The sequence below is a fragment of the Cucumis sativus genome, chromosome 2 (assembly GCF_000004075.3).
Source record: "Cucumis sativus cultivar 9930 chromosome 2, Cucumber_9930_V3, whole genome shotgun sequence".
In the NCBI taxonomy this organism is placed as follows: Eukaryota; Viridiplantae; Streptophyta; class Magnoliopsida; order Cucurbitales; family Cucurbitaceae; genus Cucumis; species Cucumis sativus.
In genome coordinates, this window is record NC_026656.2 from 13,090,865 (window position 1) to 13,110,151 (window position 19,287).

General features: G+C 31.6%; 2 protein-coding genes across 3 annotated transcripts in view; both read left to right on the forward strand.

The window, feature by feature from the left end:
* Positions 1-5,454, forward strand: part of LOC101204633 — a 43,742-nt gene extending 38,288 nt beyond the window's left edge. Inside the window, exons 29-32 of the mRNA XM_011650982.2 lie at positions 2,274-2,658; positions 3,020-4,528; positions 4,683-4,887; positions 4,976-5,454. Coding sequence (XP_011649284.1) covers positions 2,274-2,658; positions 3,020-4,528; positions 4,683-4,887; positions 4,976-5,073 — 2,197 coding nt within the window. The 3' untranslated portion in view covers positions 5,074-5,454. The remainder of the gene's footprint in view (positions 1-2,273; positions 2,659-3,019; positions 4,529-4,682; positions 4,888-4,975) is intronic.
* A 3,202-nt stretch (positions 5,455-8,656) lies between these two features.
* LOC101214573 (eukaryotic translation initiation factor 4B3) lies at positions 8,657-11,067 on the forward strand. Of its 2 annotated transcripts, none has more exons than XM_031881224.1 (2): positions 8,657-9,944; positions 10,596-11,067. In XM_031881224.1, the coding sequence occupies exons 1-2, from the start codon at positions 8,767-8,769 to the stop codon at positions 10,600-10,602; spliced, it is 1,185 nt and encodes a 394-aa protein (XP_031737084.1). In that variant the 5' UTR covers positions 8,657-8,766; the 3' UTR covers positions 10,603-11,067. The 2 variants fall into 2 exon arrangements, with proteins under 2 accessions (XP_031737084.1, XP_004147022.1); XM_004146974.3 differs by having other exon boundaries at positions 8,661-9,944; positions 10,632-11,067.
* The last annotated feature ends 8,220 nt before the right edge of the window (positions 11,068-19,287 follow it).

The following is a 19,287-nucleotide window of genomic DNA, read 5'->3' on the forward strand; positions in this document are numbered from 1 at the left end:
AAATAATTGTCATCTTCTAAACTACTAAGGTTTTTTTTAGTCTTTAATCTGTTTCTATATTTTGTACTGGAATCCTCTTTTGTAATTGTCTATTGCTATCTTCTGAGAGATGGAGAGATAAAATGAGGTTTGTGTGGTAGTTCGATTTTGTATGAAGCACACTATCATTCTAATAAAAGATTCATAAATTTGATTCTTGGATGATTACTCTTTGAGGCTATTGAGGCTACATCAGTTTGTTAACAGAGCAGTTGTCTAGGCCAACTTTGATTGTAGTTGGTGGAAGACTGGAAACTCTTGGTGACATAGATCGCAAGAGGGGGCTTTGGGTGTTGTGCTTGTTGCCAAACAACCCACATATATTCAGGGGAATCTTTTAAAATCAAGATTAGAAAGAAGAAAATTGAAGAAAGGATTAGGAATCGAGCAAAATGACTACTTTGATCCTGTAGCATTGAAGAAAATAAAGAAAAGAGTAGGAACCCAATGTTCATTGGGAAAACTCACTCAAAGTTCAGATCAACTATCAATTCAAAAACGAATCATGGGTGAATGAGTTCAAAAAAAAAAATTAAAACTCTACAAATAAAAGAATCTTGGTTGGAATCTTTTCAAATAGAAAATCATGACTTGAAGAAAATTGAAACATTTCGAGCAGAGAAGACGTGATTGAAGAAACGTAGCATGGGTGAATGAGTTCAAAAAAAATTAAAACTCTAATTTCGAACTTTCAGTCGATTGCATGGAAGCTGGAAGGGAATAAAAATTTAATGCCTCAAACGTGGAACTTTTGCAACATGATCTGAGGGAAGAATGAAGATGATGAAGTTGGTTGAAGGTGATGGTAGGCACCGTTAAAGCTTTTCCGATGAATGTGGTGTTGTTTGCAACTGGTTGCCAAGTGTGCATTACAGCTACGATTTCTTTAGCAAAGAAGAGATGAATGTCCGTGCAATTTTTCAGGCCTTGAAGCTGACCTACCCGACCTGGATGAAACTCACCTTTTCATATTTTTAGCCCAATCCAACATGTGACCCAACTCCAATTGCTGTAGGTTCGACCCATTCCTTGTCTGGTTTGATTCATAAGTTTTTCCTAACCAGCCAATTTGGAATCCATTTCTTGTGAATCTTTATTATTAGAATGACAAAAGGAGAAATACTCATATTTGTAGAGTTCATAATGAGTAGAGGGTAAAACGGAAATTAACCTAGATTAACCCAATTCTTCCTATATCGTATGGGTTTTGGTAAATTTAATTATATCAACACTTCAACACTCTCCCTCACTTGTAGGCTTGAAATTTCTAAATGTGAGATGATATATAATTACATTCGTCTTCATCCAGCGGCGGAAGCTGAAAATCCTAGAGCTTCGATACTATATTAAATCACCTATTGACCTAAAAGCTTAAGCTAATGGGTGAATGTGAATTTAATTATATATCATCTAACACTGTAAAACACAACAAGTAGAAATTAATTGGGGAGTAAATGATATTATAGGGATTTGAACATGTTAAATCACCAATTGACCGAGCTTAAGCTGATGGGTCATAAATTTAATTATATCAACTCTAACCTAACCAATCAACTAAAAAGCTACGATATTACTAGAGATCAATTAGAGAACTTCCTACTCTCATAGCCTGTGACGTAGGCACTTTACCATTAGCCGAGGGTCTTTCTTTATTTTGATTACTATTTTCTTTAATTGACTGGGTGGAGTTTTATTTTTTATTTTTTTGTCAAATCAAGATTTGTTTTCTTGATTCTTTAGTTTTAGGTGGCATAATGCATGTAAATTGGCCGTTCATTTCAGTAGGCTTGCAGATTTTAAATAGCAGCCCTTATTTTTCAAGGGTTACCTAAAATTTTATCTTCAATCTGCAAGCCTACTGAAATGAACAGCCAATTTACATCTTCAATGAACCTTCATTTCACATGGTAAGTGTGAAAGTGTTGTAATATTAAATTTTGCCTTCACTTATAAACTTAAGCTTTTAGGTCATTTAGTGATTTAATATTAAGTTTAATCTTTTATCAACACTTCTATAAATACCTCTAGCCTTTGTTTTTAACGGATAAAGCTTGTAAGAAGAGGTCAATTGCCCCAACAGTAGAGGGAGAGCTTTATGGTATCTTCACATGCATTTCACTGGACGCCTATTCTGTTTTATTTTTGTTTCTCTATTTTACCACTACTACTACCATTTATTTTATTTATTCCATTTTCATTCCTTTCATTTATAATTTGTTTATTTTCTTGTGCAGTGGAGGTGATGAATTGAACAATTTGATTTTGAGCGATCTTTATTATCATCTACAGGGAGAGCTTGAAGGCCGTAGTATTGGCTCCGGAGCTTTTAGAGAGCTTTCTCTATACCTTATTGATTCTGAAATTTTCCATTTTCACAAACAGAACTATGAGGATGATATTTTTGTGGCCATCAAAGATGCACACTTGTTTGACCTCGTGCACATACAGGCAGATTTGGGATTAGATCTATGGGATTATTCAGAATGGAAAGAATCTAAGTCGATTGCAGCAAGAATGCTTAGTTGCATGGAGGATGTAAACTCAATGATATTGGTCACCAGATCAAAGCTTACTGCTTTGAGAGCATTGATAACCATATTAACTTTGATGGCCGATGATGTAAGTTTGGAGCATTCTGACAACTTTTTCATTAATAGAAACTTGGAGACAAATAGAAAGAATAAAAAAATGTGAACAAATTAAACTAGCCTTCTGATCAGACTAGGATCATATCTTTTTGTTCTTTTTTTTTACTAGATACTAATTCCTAAATACATGATTTTGTTAGAAATTTGGTTATATCCATCACATAATTATTGTCCTCTAAAGTCCAAAAATAGGATTGCAATCTTGCAATTTGCCTTCCTCTCATTTTATCGCATGTTTGTTCCTTTTGTCTTTAATTTTGAGAATAAAAGCATTTCTACACTTTTGCTTTTGATTATTTGCTAATTTGTATGTTAAATCTACATATGTGCAGACATTGGAGAAAGAAACTACAATTAGAAGAAAGATCATTGATCATCTTGTTAGATATTGCATTGCAGACATGTGGCAATATCTCGACGTGACTATTGAATCATTAGCATTTGGTTTGGGTGCCTCCAATTGTGTCCTTTCTTTTCTTACTGCCCAATTGGAATTGGTAACTCTTCTTATCAGATCTGCAGATAAAGTTGTGCCTCTGTCTGTTTGTGCACTTATTTTAAAGACCTCAGGCTCCGGTCTTAAACAGTTGAGTTGCATCCAACCGGTTGCTGGAGCTCATAAGACAATTAATCTCTTGCTGAAGTTGGTTCTTTCTTCTTTGGAATGTCATGATCTTAATTCATTTTCAGATCGACAACGTAATCCCGAATATGTAAAAGACTTAGCTGAATTTTCTAATGTATTGTTGGGTCTTTTACCTATAGTATGTAGCTTTATCACAAATGCTGAGCACTGCACCCTGGCTTTGACTACTCTAGACTTGATACTTAGAAATTTTTTGTCCTCTGAGACATGGCTTCCCGTCCTACAAAAGCATCTTCAGCTGCAACATCTTTTTCTGAAGCTTCAGGATGAAAAAAGTTTGTCTTCTGTCCCTGTATTAATGAAGTTCTTCTTGACCCTTGCTCGTGTACGGGGGGGTGCTAATATGCTCATATCATCTGGTCTCTTGTCATATCTTCAGTTGTTGTTTACTCGATTTTTGGATGACAGTATTTGCTCGCAATCCAACTATAACAATCAAAATCACCAACTAATTTGGAAACTTGGATTAGCTGTTATCACTGCTGTAGTGCAATCTTTGGGAGATGGTTCTTATCTTGATGTTCTTGATAATGTGATGAACTACTTTTTCTCAGAGAAAGTTTATCTGATCTCCTACCATCTCAATGCACCAGACTTCTCCCCTGATGAGCACGACAAGAAAAGGTCACGGACTCAAAGAACTAAAACTTCTCTCTGTGCTCTCAGGGAGACAGAGCAAACTCTCATGCTGATGTGCGTGCTAGCAAGACATAGGAACTCTTGGGCAAAGGCAACTAAAGAAATTGATTCCCAGCTGCGTGAGAAATGCATACACATGCTGGCTTTTGTTAGTCGAGTTACTCATCGCCATGGAGAATCTCCTGCAAAGGTTGCTCCTTTCACATGCCCTCCAAATCTCAAAGAGGAGTTTGATCATTGCAAGAAACCATCGTTTATCCAGAGCAAAAGTGGATGGTTTGCTCTTTCGCCACTCGCTTGCGGATCAAAATCCGAGTTCACTGCACCCTCAACGTCTTTGATAGTCAAGGATCAAACCACCGAAAATTCAGATCCAGTTTGTCCAACACATTTCTCTGATACTCTGGCCATGCATATCTATACAATTACATTTCTTCTTTTGAAGTTTTTATGTCTACAAGCTGAGGGGGCAGCTCAAAAGGCTGAAGATGTAGGTTATGTTGACCTCACACATTTTCCGGAGCTACCAATGCCTGAAATTTTACATGGGTTGCAGGTATTGCTGTAATGGCTGCAAAAGCCTATTAGTATACTTCAACATTGGATTTTTAGTGATCTGCACTTCAGTTTTTTCTTTCTATTCTTTGCTAGCACTTGGAAAACGTTAGTGATTGTCAAGATCCTGATGTTTTACCGTGTTTATGATACAGGATCAAGCAATGGCTATCATTTGCGAGCTCTGTGATACTGAAGCCAAGCATATTGATATTGATGTCCAGAATTTCTGCCGTTTGCTGTTGCAAATTATGGAGATGACACTGTACTTGGAACACTGTGTTGTGCAGATTTGTGGAATACGAACCGTATTAGGCCGAGTGGAAGACTTCTCAAGGGAAGTCAAATTATTATTGAAAGGTAAGATCTATTATTGCACAATGCAGGTGATCCTGATACTATTTATTTTTCAATCTCCTCTGTTGACCCCTCATTTAATTAACTGTAGGTGTTGAGGGTCATGCATTCTTGAAACAATCAGTATATTCCTTGAAGCAGATACTGTCGTTTGTCTATCCTGGCTTGGTGCAGATTGAAAAGTTGTGAGAACCAATGTTTTTGAAGCATATAGAGATTTCGAATTTTCGTCAAAAGAGGCATGATTCTCCTACTTCTCTCTTTTTCAAAAGTGATTTGAGAAATTGTAGTAACTTTGTATATATTTCGGCGTTTCCCGTATAGGCATCTAATTTCGTTTTAGCTAGAACAGTAGTAGTAAATCATTATGATGAGATCAGTAGGGAACAATGAAATAGAATTGTACAATTTCAACATAATTACAAGTGAATTACTAGATAAATGTGGTGGAAAATAGGGAACAGTGAAAGAATTCTAAAAAATTAAAAACTTATTTGTTAGAAAAAACTTTGGAAATCAAAGTGGGTAACAAAACACAAAAGTTTGTTAGTATGATTTATAAGCTTAAAATTTAAAATTTTGTTAAGAGATTTAGAAATAGAATTCTTGTTTAAGGTCTTGGTTTTGCTCTTTGGGCATTTCCTGATATTTCAGGTAATGTTCTACACGTTTCTCAGGATCAAATCTTGATCCTGTTGATTATTTCTTCCTAATTGGAAAAACTCTACGTAACTATTTCACTTGTTTTATTCTACATAAGGTCAAGTTGTATGTTGCTGGGGTTTTCGCTTTTGGTATCTTATATTGAAGTTTTTGTTTGTGGGGTGGTCGTAGGACATGGCTGTATGTCAATCTTATAGATTGTAAATCAAAGGTTTTGTTGATCTCGACGTTGTGTTCTAGATCATTTTGATGTTTGGTTGAGAAGGGATTATCAAACTTAGGGAAGACTAAATTAATTAAGTGGAGTCGTCTTCACTTGAAGATAGAATGATTGTAATTGAAGAAAAGTTTTAAATCTCTTTAAAAGTTTGTCGCACACTCGTGCTTTATTGTATTTGTTGACATTTACAAATAAGTATGACATTGTAACTCCTTGATTTCTATTAGGAAAAGTATCTTTTCTAGACGAACAATTTCTAGATGTAGGTGATATATCAATGAATTGGGTTGTCAAACCTTGTGCTTTTGTCTATTAAAGTTCATCCGTATTTCTGCTTGTTTTTCGAATTGCTGGGGGCATTGTGAGTTATTATTTTTCTTTGGCATAGATTATATGAATTTCAAAATTAAAATTGAAAATCAAATGATACTTTTGACTTAATTTTGTGACTATTTGTTTAGACAGTTAATAATTATTTTGTTTTTGGGTTTTCAGAGTTGAATTCGTAGACATAAACAAAAATAAATTTTGAATATTTGTTTGGATGTTTTAAATTACATAGATACTGAAGAAGACATTTAGCCTTGGATAGTGTTCTTAGGCTGAATTTTTAGAAATTGCATAGTTGTCAAATGGGTTGTTTTTTTGAAAATATATACTAAGCTTATAAACGTTGCTTTTACTACTTTTACATAATTAACTCCCTATAAAAATAATTTGGATCTAACACGGGAAATTGAAACATGATTACTAACAAACAGAATAACAAAGATAGTGAGATACAAGTTGGTTGTGTTTGTGGGAAAGAAACTTTATTATATAAAGTGGTAAGTAATATAATATACATAATAACAATTTTGTGCAATATAATATACATATAGATTGGTTGTGTAGGTGGAAAAGAAACTTTATTATATAAATTGGTTAGTAGTTACGATAAAGTACTCATAAGTCCCAACTTAGGTTACCGCAAAGTTTGAGATCCTTTCAATTCCACGATAATGCTTCTTAAGCTTTTTATAAGATCTATTAAAATAACTTAATTAAGTTTTTCTAAACGTGAGATTCTTTTATCTTCACAAGAAAGTTTTAACAAGATTTGATTATTCTCTCGATACCATTAAGAACATGACCTATGTTCTCATCGATGATTGAAACAACCCACACACAAAGAAAAAATAAATCATCTCATGAAAAAAAAAAAAAAAAAGAGAAGACATGTCATGATAAAAATTGACTATATCTTATATTCTTTTCAACTACGTCATATTACATAGGATTAATTATATGTCATACTCAGAACTATTTAAGCATTTTTAATCACTATACTATTTATAATTGTTCTTTGTAATTCTAGGGTTGTAGATGATGACTATAGACTATAATTAGTGTCTATCACAACATACATGGATAACATGATCATAATCGTAAACATGTCAATGATATCTTAGTTGAACATAAAAAGAGTAATATCTTATTTTCTATATTTACCATCTAAGTGTTTTCAAGTTAGGAGAAGAATATTATCATTGTGTATCACTATCGTTATTTTTTAAAATCCAACCGATATTATACCTTTTTCTCACTTGTTTTTTCTTTTCCATTCTTTTGATTTTCTCTCCTTCATCAATCTCCTCCTCCTCGTCGACAAGGTGAAGATGAATATCATATTCAACTTCAAGAAAATGTTGTTCAAATACATTGTTATTAAGATAAATATGATATAACTATCTATAACTAACAAAATTTAATAAAAGTTCATCACTAACCAGCACTCAAAACCTATCACTTTCTATCATGAACATCTAGCACTTATAAACCTTAAGAAAAGAATCAAACATTCTCCATATGTTTGTGTTGGTATCTTCATTAATTACGCATCAAACTTGAGCACTTTTTCATATACATTATACATATCTACGCACAATAACTTGAGAATTGTTTATATATATAAAACTATTCAAAGTTATATAAATCATGAATTTCAAATTCCCACTCTTAAAAAAGAAAAAAAGAAAAGAAGTAGCAAGTATAATTTTTAACAGTGTAATTTATTTATTGAATTAGAAGATAGATTATATCACCTTTTAAAATAAGTTGGTTATATTTACTCATACTATAACAAACCAACTAACATAAACAATAACATAAACAATAATTGTAATTGGTAATATTTTTGGAGAGAATAAACAAAAATACAATGACATTTCAATTTAGTAAAGGAAAATAGTCAAAAATGGGTAAAATATTGAAAAATTGTAAAAAAATATAAGACAAAATATTTACATTTAAAAAATTATTGTTTAGTAGTTTTGTTGGATGAGGATAAATAATTTGTCAATTTTTCTATATTTGAAAAAATTTCTAAAATATGTATCCTTAATAACAAATTCAATTATAATGAATTTTTGTGTTTTGATGTCGTGTATTATTGATACTTTATGATTTATTAATATTGGGTCACAAACGGTTACAAGAGTCTATCAGTTTTCTATACTATGTATATATATCATAATATTTTGATTTTGATGGATATATTTGCAAACTTTTCTAAATTAAATTTGTTTCTTTTTTTACTACAAAATAAGGTTGTTCTTTTTTTAGATAATTCAAGGCTGGATTTTTAGTGTATTTGGATTAGAAAGTGTTTAATTAAAAAAAGTAAAAAAAGAAAAGAAAAAACTATTTGTGAAATGTATTTTAAACAAATGTTTTATCTAAACGGATTTTGTTTGTGAATTTTTTTATTTGAAATAGTTAATAATAATAATATGAAAAGAAGAAATAATATTAGAAGAGGTAAAGACGTACACGTCAGTTGATAATATTGGGAAACGAGATCTCAGCCGTCGGATGATAACTCTTTTGTGTCTATAAAATTAGGAAAATAAAAAGGAAATAGAGAGGCGTTTGTTGCCGCTTATTTTCGCTGCCAACGAACGCAACAAAACCACACAGCGAAGAAACAAGATTCTCCGGCCACAAACTCAACCGACGACATGGCGGCGACTGTCTCACCGTGGGGAAAGCCTGGAGCATGGGCTTTGGATGCGGAGGAGCACGAGGCAGAGCTTCTCAAGGACCAGGAGGAACAGTCTCGCCACCAGGAGGAACCCAGTGCTGACTTTCCATCCCTTGCCGCCGCGGCCGCCACCAAGCCTAAGAAGAAGAAAGGTCAGTCTATTCCTTTGTCGGAGTTTCAGACTTATGGGGGTCCAAAGCCGTCCGCTCAATCCAGTGATCCGAAGGGTCTTACGGCTGAAGATCTAATGATGCTTCCCACGGGTCCTCGTCAGAGAACGGCGGAGGAAATGGACCGTAACCGTCTTGGTGGTGGGTTCAAGAGTTGGGGTCAGAATAGTTTGTATGACAGGGGGAATCGGTATTCTAACTCGGAAGATTCGCCGAATTCTCGACGGAGTTCTAGGGTTTTTGATGAGTCAAGGAGGACTAATGATGGATCTGATAGAGAATTCAGAAGGGAATCGTTACCCTCTAGGGCTGATGAGATTGATGATTGGGGAGCCGGGAAGAAGCCTATGGTGGGTAATGGGTTTGAGAGGAGAGAGAGAGGAGGAGGTGGAGGTTTTTTCGATTCGCACTCGTCGAAAGCCGATGAATCGGATAGTTGGGTATCAAGCAAGAGCTTTACACCTTCTGAAGGACGGAGATCAGGCGGTTTTGACAGAGAGCGAAGAGGAGGATTTCCCACGAGCGGCGGTGGCGCCGATTCAGACAATTGGGGCAGAAAGCCTGATGGGGCTAGAGGTGGAATTGGTGAAAATGGTGGTAGCGCTGATTCAGAGAATTGGGGCAAAAGATCTGAAGGGGTTAGAAGTGGAATTGGTGAGAGGCCGAGGCTTAATCTGCAGCCTCGTTCAATCCCTTTGAACAATGGTAATCAGGAGGCTTCTGGTGTTGCAGTAAAGCCAAAGGGGTCTAATCCTTTTGGAAATGCAAGACCAAGGGAAGAGGTATTGGCTGAAAAGGGGCAGGATTGGAAGAAAATTGATGAGCAACTCGAATCGGTGAAAATTAAGGACACGGTTGAAAGGGCAGAGACATCTAGTGGAGCTTCGTTTGAAAGAAAAAAAGGCTTTGGAGCTCGAAGTGGTCGGTCTCCGGATTCGGGAAGGACTTGGAGGAAGCCGGAGTCTGTGGAGTCTCGTCCCCAAAGGTTTGTGTTTTACTTGAAAACTCTGTTTTTGCTGCTTTTGGTGAGTAGTCTGTGCATTTGTTTTGTAGTTGTTCCCTTGTATTTGTTAGTGCGTTATGGTGCTTTATATGTGATCTTGGTTGTCCTTTGAACAAACTGCTTCATTTGCTGCTTTTTTTTTCTTCTAGAATTCATGTAGATTTAGACGTATTAGGCAAACTAAACAAGCAACATTTGAGATGGAAATCATCAATTACACATGTCTGTTGTGTTGATTACCTAAATAAACAAGATAATTCTTGTATTTTGCACCTTTATGATGATGCCTTTTCTCTCATAATGATGATAACAGACGTGTATGGTTTGAAAGCGAAGATACCTGTGACCAGTTGAGCTCTGTGTAAATGATAGTTTTAGGGGCTTTTTGTTATCTCTTGGATCTAAATGGAAAATACTTTTCATATAACCTGCTTTCGAAGGTTGCTCCTTTTCCCCATTTTATCTTGAACTAGAAGCAATTAACCATATCGATGTATGTTGAAACTTTGAACTTCTTTTAGCGATTCTTGCATGATCATGGAGAGATTAAAATTGGCAAATCTGTATAATGTAGCTTTGTATTTTGTCCTTCTATGAAAATATTGAATCTATTGGTTGAATATTTTGTTCTAGATCATGATGATTCAGTTATTTGATTTGGTGTCTCAGTGCTGAATTGGTTGAAGATGGACCTGCTGAGGAAAATTGAAGAAGCTATTATATGCAACTGATACCAAAGTTGAACTGAAGTTTGCTGATATTCATTATTGAAAGCTCTTGAATTATTAACTGTGTTCTTCTATGGTTACTTTGTGAGTTATTCTCGTCCCCCCCCCCCCCCCCCCCAAAAAAAAAAAAAAAAAAAACAGATCGAACCATACATATAAATTTTTTTGTTCTGCGAGTGTTATTGATGTGGATCAAGTACAGGACATTGTGCAATTTTGGTAGGTTTATGGTAGCTGTGCTAATTAGGCCTTTTTTATTTGGATTCATTTCTACCTCTTGTTGGTGTCCCTGAGAAATACTGTTTAACTGTACTGTTGTTGTTACTAAAATCAGTTTTGTGTTTTGTTGAGAAATTCTTATGAGTTTCATTCTGCTTTCTGACCTTGTATTACTTTACAGAACAAATTGTGATAATTTCTTCTTTCCCAATCCCCCAACATATGTGATTGCCTAGTCTTTTTATTTATAGTTCTGGGGTTATGCATTATTGTCTGAAAGTTGGTTGTTTGATGAATTGGAAACAGTGGGATATCTTTCTCATGTCCAGCCTTTTCAGCCTGGCAATTGTTTCTATTGCCCTCAAAGTTATGTCTAAATTACGAAAGAACCTTGATCTTTATAGGTTTCAAAAACATCCATATTCATACTAGTTACAGTATTACCCTTGATTATTAGTCTAAGTTTCCTAGATGGGGCTCTCTTCTAACTCTCTTGTATCCTTAAACAATTGGTTTAGAAGTAGAAATCTATTAGAATCTTGAATTGAAATTATGACCTAGAAAGAGATTTAGAAGACTAGTGTTTTGGCTCAATTTCAGTTCGAAACCTTAATGAAAGGCTAAAGTAGCCAAATGCATTCGTGTTTCGACCATTTTTTTATTAGTACAAGTGTACTTAGAGTTGAAAATTTAGAAATGCTCTTTTTTCTTTTCATTTCTCCTTTCTTGATAAATGGTGTGTGATGCTATATGTATGTTTAATGATCTGTCAGTTTAAATGCTTGCTGTCTATGTTTTCCTTGTCATGTATGTACAAGATTTATTCGGAATGGTACAATCATACGACTAATTGATTTGTAATTTACTAGTTGTGTTTTTTTTTACCCAGCAGAAGTGATCATCAAATTACTTCTTCATGGCTCCTGCTGAAAAAGCTTAGTAAGCCGAGCTTTCGGGTGAAAGTACATGAATCATGAAATAAATAAGTAAATTTAGAGATCAAAATAACCCTCATGGGTTGATCAAGGCAAAAAAACAGTGTTAAAGGGTGGCTGTGCTTAATCCAGTTTTGTTTAACGTTCAAATATTGTAAGATCACATAGTATCACACTAAACTGATATTTTATTAACTATACCACATGAATTAAAGTGATATTTTAATAAACACTCAGTAGAAAATAGATATTGAACTAGTATTAATTTATAAACAATAATCAAGACTTTATTTGATATATTTGAGATTTGGTGGATGATGACTTGTTTGGTGGTGGAAAATGCAAGTAAATGGTCATGAACTAACTTGATTCTAATCTTCAATATAATAAAACTATATTGGAATCTAAACCTATATGACAGAATAATTAGAGGCAAAAGTAATTGGGATTAGTCTCTAAGAATATGGTGAAACACATTCTATTCATTATCCAACCATTTCTGCCTTTTGACACTTCATATTCTATAATATTTTAGTGGGGTGTGATTGTATTCATGCAAAGTAGACAAGAAGTGGTTGTGACAAAGGTGATATGACAAAAATTATCAAATAAAAGTCTATATATAAAATTATAAAGTTTATGAATAATGTGATTAATTGTCTTCAAAAACAATATAGTACAAAATATAAAGATAACACGTGACTAGCATATGGTTTATATGGTTCTATATGTAACACATCTCTTAAACCTTAAACGTTGGAACGTCTTGGATTCACTATATGACGCTACAAACAACCCGTGTGGAGCATATGTAGTTATTTACGTTTTGTACTCTATAGTTTAAACAAGTACTGTAGTATATAAACTCTACCCTAATAACGTCGTAATGCATTCTAAAAACATTCTTTCTAATGATATACGTTCTTCATTTACCTATCGACATAGCTAACACACTTAGTAAACGACATATATTGGTGTGTGTTAGTGGACACTTATGAACCAATAAATTAAGCTAGAGTTTTGACCATTAGTTTCTTAAAATTGAAATAATTTGGAAATTATTCATATTTGTAGGAGGGGAAGTAACTAAAAAATTAGTGAAGGGTTGTGACAGATTGGCCAACAATAGTATTGCCATAGGCATGTGTGTATATGGGAGTCATAAATATTCTCTCTAATATTAGAAATTGATTTCAAGATGTGAAATAATGATATACCTAAAAAGCTATAACATATTTATTAAAATTAAAAGGATGAGTTTCAGATATCTTTTTTTAAGAAAAAATAAGTTTTTTTTTCTTTTAAGTGAAAGCATTTTTCTCTAAGAATACTTTGGAGAAGTACTTAAAATATTTTTTAAAAATAAAAGTTACTTTTATTCCACTGACCTAACGTAGAAATCTTTCTAAAAAGAGAGCTAAAATGACACTCTTTTATATATTTTTAAAATTTATCATAATCTATATGTTAAAGAAAGTTTTAAAAAAGATTGAGAATTAGTGTTGATTTGTTATATTTTGTTAATATTTTTAATATTTGTTATATTTGAAAGTATTTGTTTTAAATAATTTATGTCATGGATTATATTAGGAATAAAGGGGTAAAAATGAAAGACAAAAAAGGAAAAAGTTTAATAGAGGGAAAATTCTAATTTTATCTCCAAATTTGTTTTATGTTAAGTTGTATAATTTATTGTATCAAATTGTGCCTTAAAAGTTAAAGTAAATATTGTTATTTTAACCTTAAAAGAAAAAAAAAATTATAAGTTTTTGTTTGAAAGATCATCCAAAAAAAAGAAAAAATTATAGAATGTGTTTAATGAATTATATATATATATATATATATATATATATATATATATATATATATATAACAAATTTGACCTAAGTGAAAAGGAGATAAGCATGCATTAGAATTAAATAGGAGGAGGCTAGACGATTTTAATTTTTTTCGTTTCTTTTCTAACTAATACATGGAATTAGAGAACCAAACCTTTGATATGTCGAAATCAATTGGTATAAATTTTATGTCAATGAAACAATATTCAATCAACTTAATTACATATTAGTTAACCGAAAGTAAAAGAATATAATACAATTACTTTATAGATGATGATGTATCAAAAGATGTTTGACTAATTGTATCAAAAAGAAAAGAATAAAGGAACTAGAGAAAAGAAAGTAAAAAGGAAAAAAAATGCCTAACAAGAATGATATATTCAACATATCTCCACACTGATATGATATCGATCTAACTACTTTAAACATAGTCTTGTGAATTTATGTTTCTCCTTTCATCTCAAAACGATTAGTACAAAAATAAATGTAATTATTTTTATTTGTTTACACGTTATCATATTCTCATCTAATTGACTAATTTGGTCACATTTTCAATAATCTTTTTATTGAACAAAGGATCACTAAACCTTATTTTCAACCGTCTATATCTAACTAACTTCGGTATGATAAAGTTCAACTACAAATCACACCATGATTATTTCTAAGGGTAAAATTGACGTAAGGATCAACGGTACCAAAAGAAAATTAAACTCAAAAAATTTCATCACCAAATTGCAACCTAAACTAAATCTAATGAATCAAAAGTGTGAATTTTTTTCTAAAATCGTTAACTATTGTATGAAACAAAACTGCCATTTCTCAACCCCTACAAGATTCTACTTTTATTTTATTTTTTGAGAAAGAAAAGTTGGATCCATTCTTTTTTATATATAAATAAATTATCAAGTTTTTCTTTTCTTTTGTTTCTCTATCTTTTTTTAATAGGGTAAATTATGAAGATTTGTAGTTATATGATTATTTAACTCTTACATTAGGAAGAGGTTTTTCTTTTTCTTTTCTTTATTTTTGGTAATCATGTGGAACCAAAGAATCAAACATGTAAGTAAAAGTTGTAGAAAGTTCATAAAAAGAAATTAATCACTACTCATTTTTATTTTTTATTATCACTACGAAAAAAGCAATTTTCAGAGACAAAACAAAGCTGTTGAAAGATAGTGCATCGAGAGAAACTACATCTACTAACAGATTATAGCAAGCGTCGAGAGTAAGACATAACTCTTGTACCAACGGTGTCAAGATTTAGTTGGAAAAAAATTGTAGGGGAGCTCCCGACCCGAGCATCGAGAGTTCTCGCCTAACTCTCAACATCATTAACCTGAAAAATAGGGTTTAACTTTCAGGTCTCATTTCTTTTCACAACTTTAACCCTAATCTTTCACTCTTCATCTCCCTCACAACGCCACCGCCTTTCTCTTGCAGACCAACCCCAAACCACTCCATCTTTTTCTTTTCGTCATTGCCATTGTTGCCACTCCCTACGTCTTCATCTCTGTCACGACCTCTTCCTCCATGGTATTGTTGTTTTTCTATTTGTTTTTTCTTTACATGTTTCATTTATACATTAATGATGAGAAAGAGGCGAAGATTGAAGCAAATTCGGTTGAGTTTTGCCAAGAAACCATAAGTTCAAGCGAGTTTCATCAAGTTCTTACATCTCATGTTTGGCGTTGCAGACCTACGTTTGGCATTGCATTTGACATTGATGGTGTGCTTCTCCGTGACAATGCTCCCATGGGAGGCTCTCCACAAGCTCTCAGAAAGTTATATGACGATTTTCTTTTTTTTTTTGTAGCTCAACTACGTTAAAATGTTTATTTTTCTCTTCCTGATCTCTTCTAATGTCGTATCTTTGTTTTTTTCTTGGCAAGTGTATTAAGGATTCATTTTATCTTCTTGACAAATGGTAAATTTTTATATTTTACTCTCGTTTTTAGCTTGATGTGTTGGAATTAACTAGGGGTTGTTCAATGATATCATTGTTTAAATTTATGGTGTACTAATAGCTCGTTGTAGAATGACTGGTTGTTATCCATTTATATTTTTTATTTCTATTTTGTTTGTCAAATAGTTAATTACAGCATCGTTGATCATGAAATTTTCTTTGCAATAGTGGATAGAAATGGCTTGTAAAATGAATTCATCCTCCATTGGTTGTAGATAAGTTTTTGATCTTGTCACGATTATGATCTTTTTACCATTCTTGAAATCGTTCCTTTTTCCTTTCTTATTAAGTAAGAACACATTTTTTTTATATATATAATCAAAAGTAGCTACTTTATTTTCCTCTATTTTACATCTTTCAAGACCTCTCTTTTGTTTTCAATGGATAAGCTATTTTGAGTTAGAAAAAATAAATGGGTAGATTCAAATGTAATTGTTAAACTTTGTAGTTATAGCTTTAATTATATTATATGTTGTTTGGATTGCATTTTCTTGTTTGTTATGTGGCCGAGATGACACCTTAGATGTTCTTTTGCTTAAGATTTAGATGATAATGTTGCTCTAAATTTTTTTTGGATTAAATTTGATCGTTTTAATTTAGACTAATTTTGGACTCGTTTTAGCAAAGATTCTAGTCTTTGGAACCGTTTAAATTTCATTTGTAGTTTTGTCTAACTTTTAGTGTAGAGTTTTCTTTGATATATTCTTAATATATATTGGTTATGCTTGCAAATTGTTATTAATTGTTACTAATGTCACAATTTAACTATATTATTGTAGGTAATTAATTTGATGCCTTAGAAGTACCTTTGGGAGTCACAAAGCTACATGTAAATTAAACACTTATCTTGTAGTATATATGTAAACATTATTATTTACTACATCTATATCCTTGTTTAATGTAACAACAGTCTTAATGTAAATAAAACACTTCTCTATTGCTTACTTTTTTATTGTATGTGAAAACTTTTCCTTTATTTAATTATTATTGATTTTTGTGCTCTATAAATTTTAGGTTTGGAAGATGAAAAGTTAAAAGAATAATCAAGTTAATAATGAATATTCAAAGAAAAATTAAGAATCTCATACCATTAAACACCTCGTTGGGATTAAAATAACTTCTGACATCGGTTGATACCCCATCAGAAGTTCAAGGAATATCAACCGACATTGGAAATTCCTCTTCATGACGGAGATTTTCCAACTACACTCCCAACTGACAACATCGAAAAAGAATCTTGGATCCTTATAATTTATAGGTTTTTGGTCATTTTCCAACGATTGTAAGTGTCCGGAGATCACTTTTTCTTTTTGTAGTATATCTTTGGATCCCTTATCATTTAGATTTTTTTTTTCGGCCGCTGGTGTTTGAAATTCCTTAGAGCATATATAGACACATTTTGGTGACATGATCTAAACATACTCTATTTTGAAAAATATTTATTCCAGATTCTTTTTATTAATTACTTGGTTTGCTATTCGTGATTGTTTACAAACATGTAATAGTATTAATTAGTTCGTAGGTTCGTGCAATTTCTAAGATTTGTGTGTTGTGCTCAAGTGAAATTCGAAAAAAGTATTTGGGCCAGGATGCATGGGATACAAATATATCACTTGAGTGAAAATAATCGGTTGAGACGTAAGGTTTGGTGTGAAACCTTTGTGTCATAGTGCTACCAGCGTAGCTTTACAAGCGTGAAGCTTTTATTGGAAGGACTCAAGGTGTGGTTATTCTCTTCAAGACCTCTTTTGTAAGGTTTTGTCTTCTTTTGGTGTTTTAGTTTCTCTTAGTCCATTTTACCTCATTTTTCTCTACTGTTTGTCTTAACCTTATTTGATATAATATCTTATAATGAAGAATGTATGTCCCTTTGGCCTTTCCAATATTTTTCATCATCTCAACATGCCCCTTTAAAAGATGATCCATCTATGGGTTCACCAATTTTAATCAAATCTCAATTTCATTTTTTGGATTGAATATTCATTTAGATTTTATGGATTCAAATATCATATAAATTTCATCTCAAAATCAATTGATAATAAGGGAAGTAAAATTTTTTTTACTAAAAATTGCAGTTCAATCCATCTGAAGCAAAAAGAAAAGAAAGTATATATTATTTATACATTAAATTACATTTAGGTTGATAATATTTGTAGAAAAATAAGAGAGACTTATAAATTTCCTTTTTTGGAAATACAAATTAAAAATATAGAAAAAATATTTACAATTATTTGGTACTCAATAATGTAAAACTATATATTTATAGGCTTTAAACATGAGCTTTTTAGACCTCTGTGTTTTATTGTAACATTATTTTTAAATTATTCAATTTCATAATAAGTCAATAGATTTTTAAACAATTTTGTTTCTTACTCAAATAAATTTAAAATCATATATTCATATTTTTATATTGGTACATGTGGTAGGTTTTCTTCACCTGCCATCATTAACTATTTTTAACACATATAATATTACATTTTCAAGTTTTTTTTTAAGTGTTGAAAAATATGGTTTAATCATACCTATTTAGTCTCAGTTTTTTTTAAAAAATTAAAAATTCATGAAATAATATTATATATTTTAATTTTAAATAATTACGTGTCATTTTAAATCAAATCTACTTTTAAGGCCTTGAGAACTAAAAAGGTATTGTTTAAAATTTAGGACTAAAAAGATAATTTTTCTCCTCTTTAATTAACTCTATAACATATTATAATATTTAATTAATAATTAAGAGTTTGAAATGATAAAGTTATATAAATTCAATTTTTTTTTAAACAAAAAATGGGTATGTTGATTTATTATACACTTTGGATAAATAATTTCAAAATTCAAGTTAATTCAAAAATATATTTTGTAATTATTTTGGATTTTTTTTCATATGCTTTTTCACCATTTCTTTGCAATAGTTTTCTTTTTCATTTTTTTTTCTATTAGAAACCTATGAAGTCTTGATAAAGTACAAAAGTAAAATAAAAAATGTAAATTACTTTTTAGTTTCAAAACATGCCAAGAATTTTGAAAATGTGGTAGGGAAATAAACAACAAACAAATAAATGCATAGGTGATGGCAGTATGTAAGTTTTATGTTTAAAAAACTAAATGATAATAAAAATGGATAACAGTTTTGAAAAAATTTACTTTTGTTTTTGAAATCTCAAATGATACAAGAATAAAGAAACAAATACACAACTTTATAAGATTTTTTTTTATATCAACGACCATTAGACCAACTTATACGTACCTCGACTAATTTTATGAAATAACTTACTCGACTTTATAACAACTTTAGAAGGGTATAATGTTTAAATTTGATCTTAAAAATTGATAAACTAATCCAAAATGAAAAATTTTTAATAGAAAAAAGTTGAGAAAAATAGTTTTTTTTGATAAACTAATCCAAAATGAAAAATTTTGGAGTTTTAAACTTTTGAGTTTTAATTAATGCATTAACTTTTCATGAATGAATTAGAAACAAATTTCAAAACTCAAAAGTAAAAATCTAACATTTTTGAATATTTAAAACTCAAACAATTCCATAACAACTCTCAGTAAATTAATCTGGAAACAACCTACAAAATCTAAACCAAATTTCTTTTTCTTTTTTCAAAAACTCTAATGTAAAATTTGAATGGGTATGAG

What these genes read in the sequence shown, in the direction of transcription:
- LOC101214573 (XM_004146974.3), top strand. Translation starts at nt 8,767, where the DNA reads ATGGCGGCGACTGTCTCACCGTGGGGAAAGCCTGGAGCATGGGCTTTG. An exon ending in GTGGAGTCTCGTCCCCAAAG is followed by an intron (nt 9,945 to 10,631) that starts GTTTGTGTTTTA and finishes TTGGTGTCTCAG; the next exon opens with TGCTGAATTGGTTGAAGATG.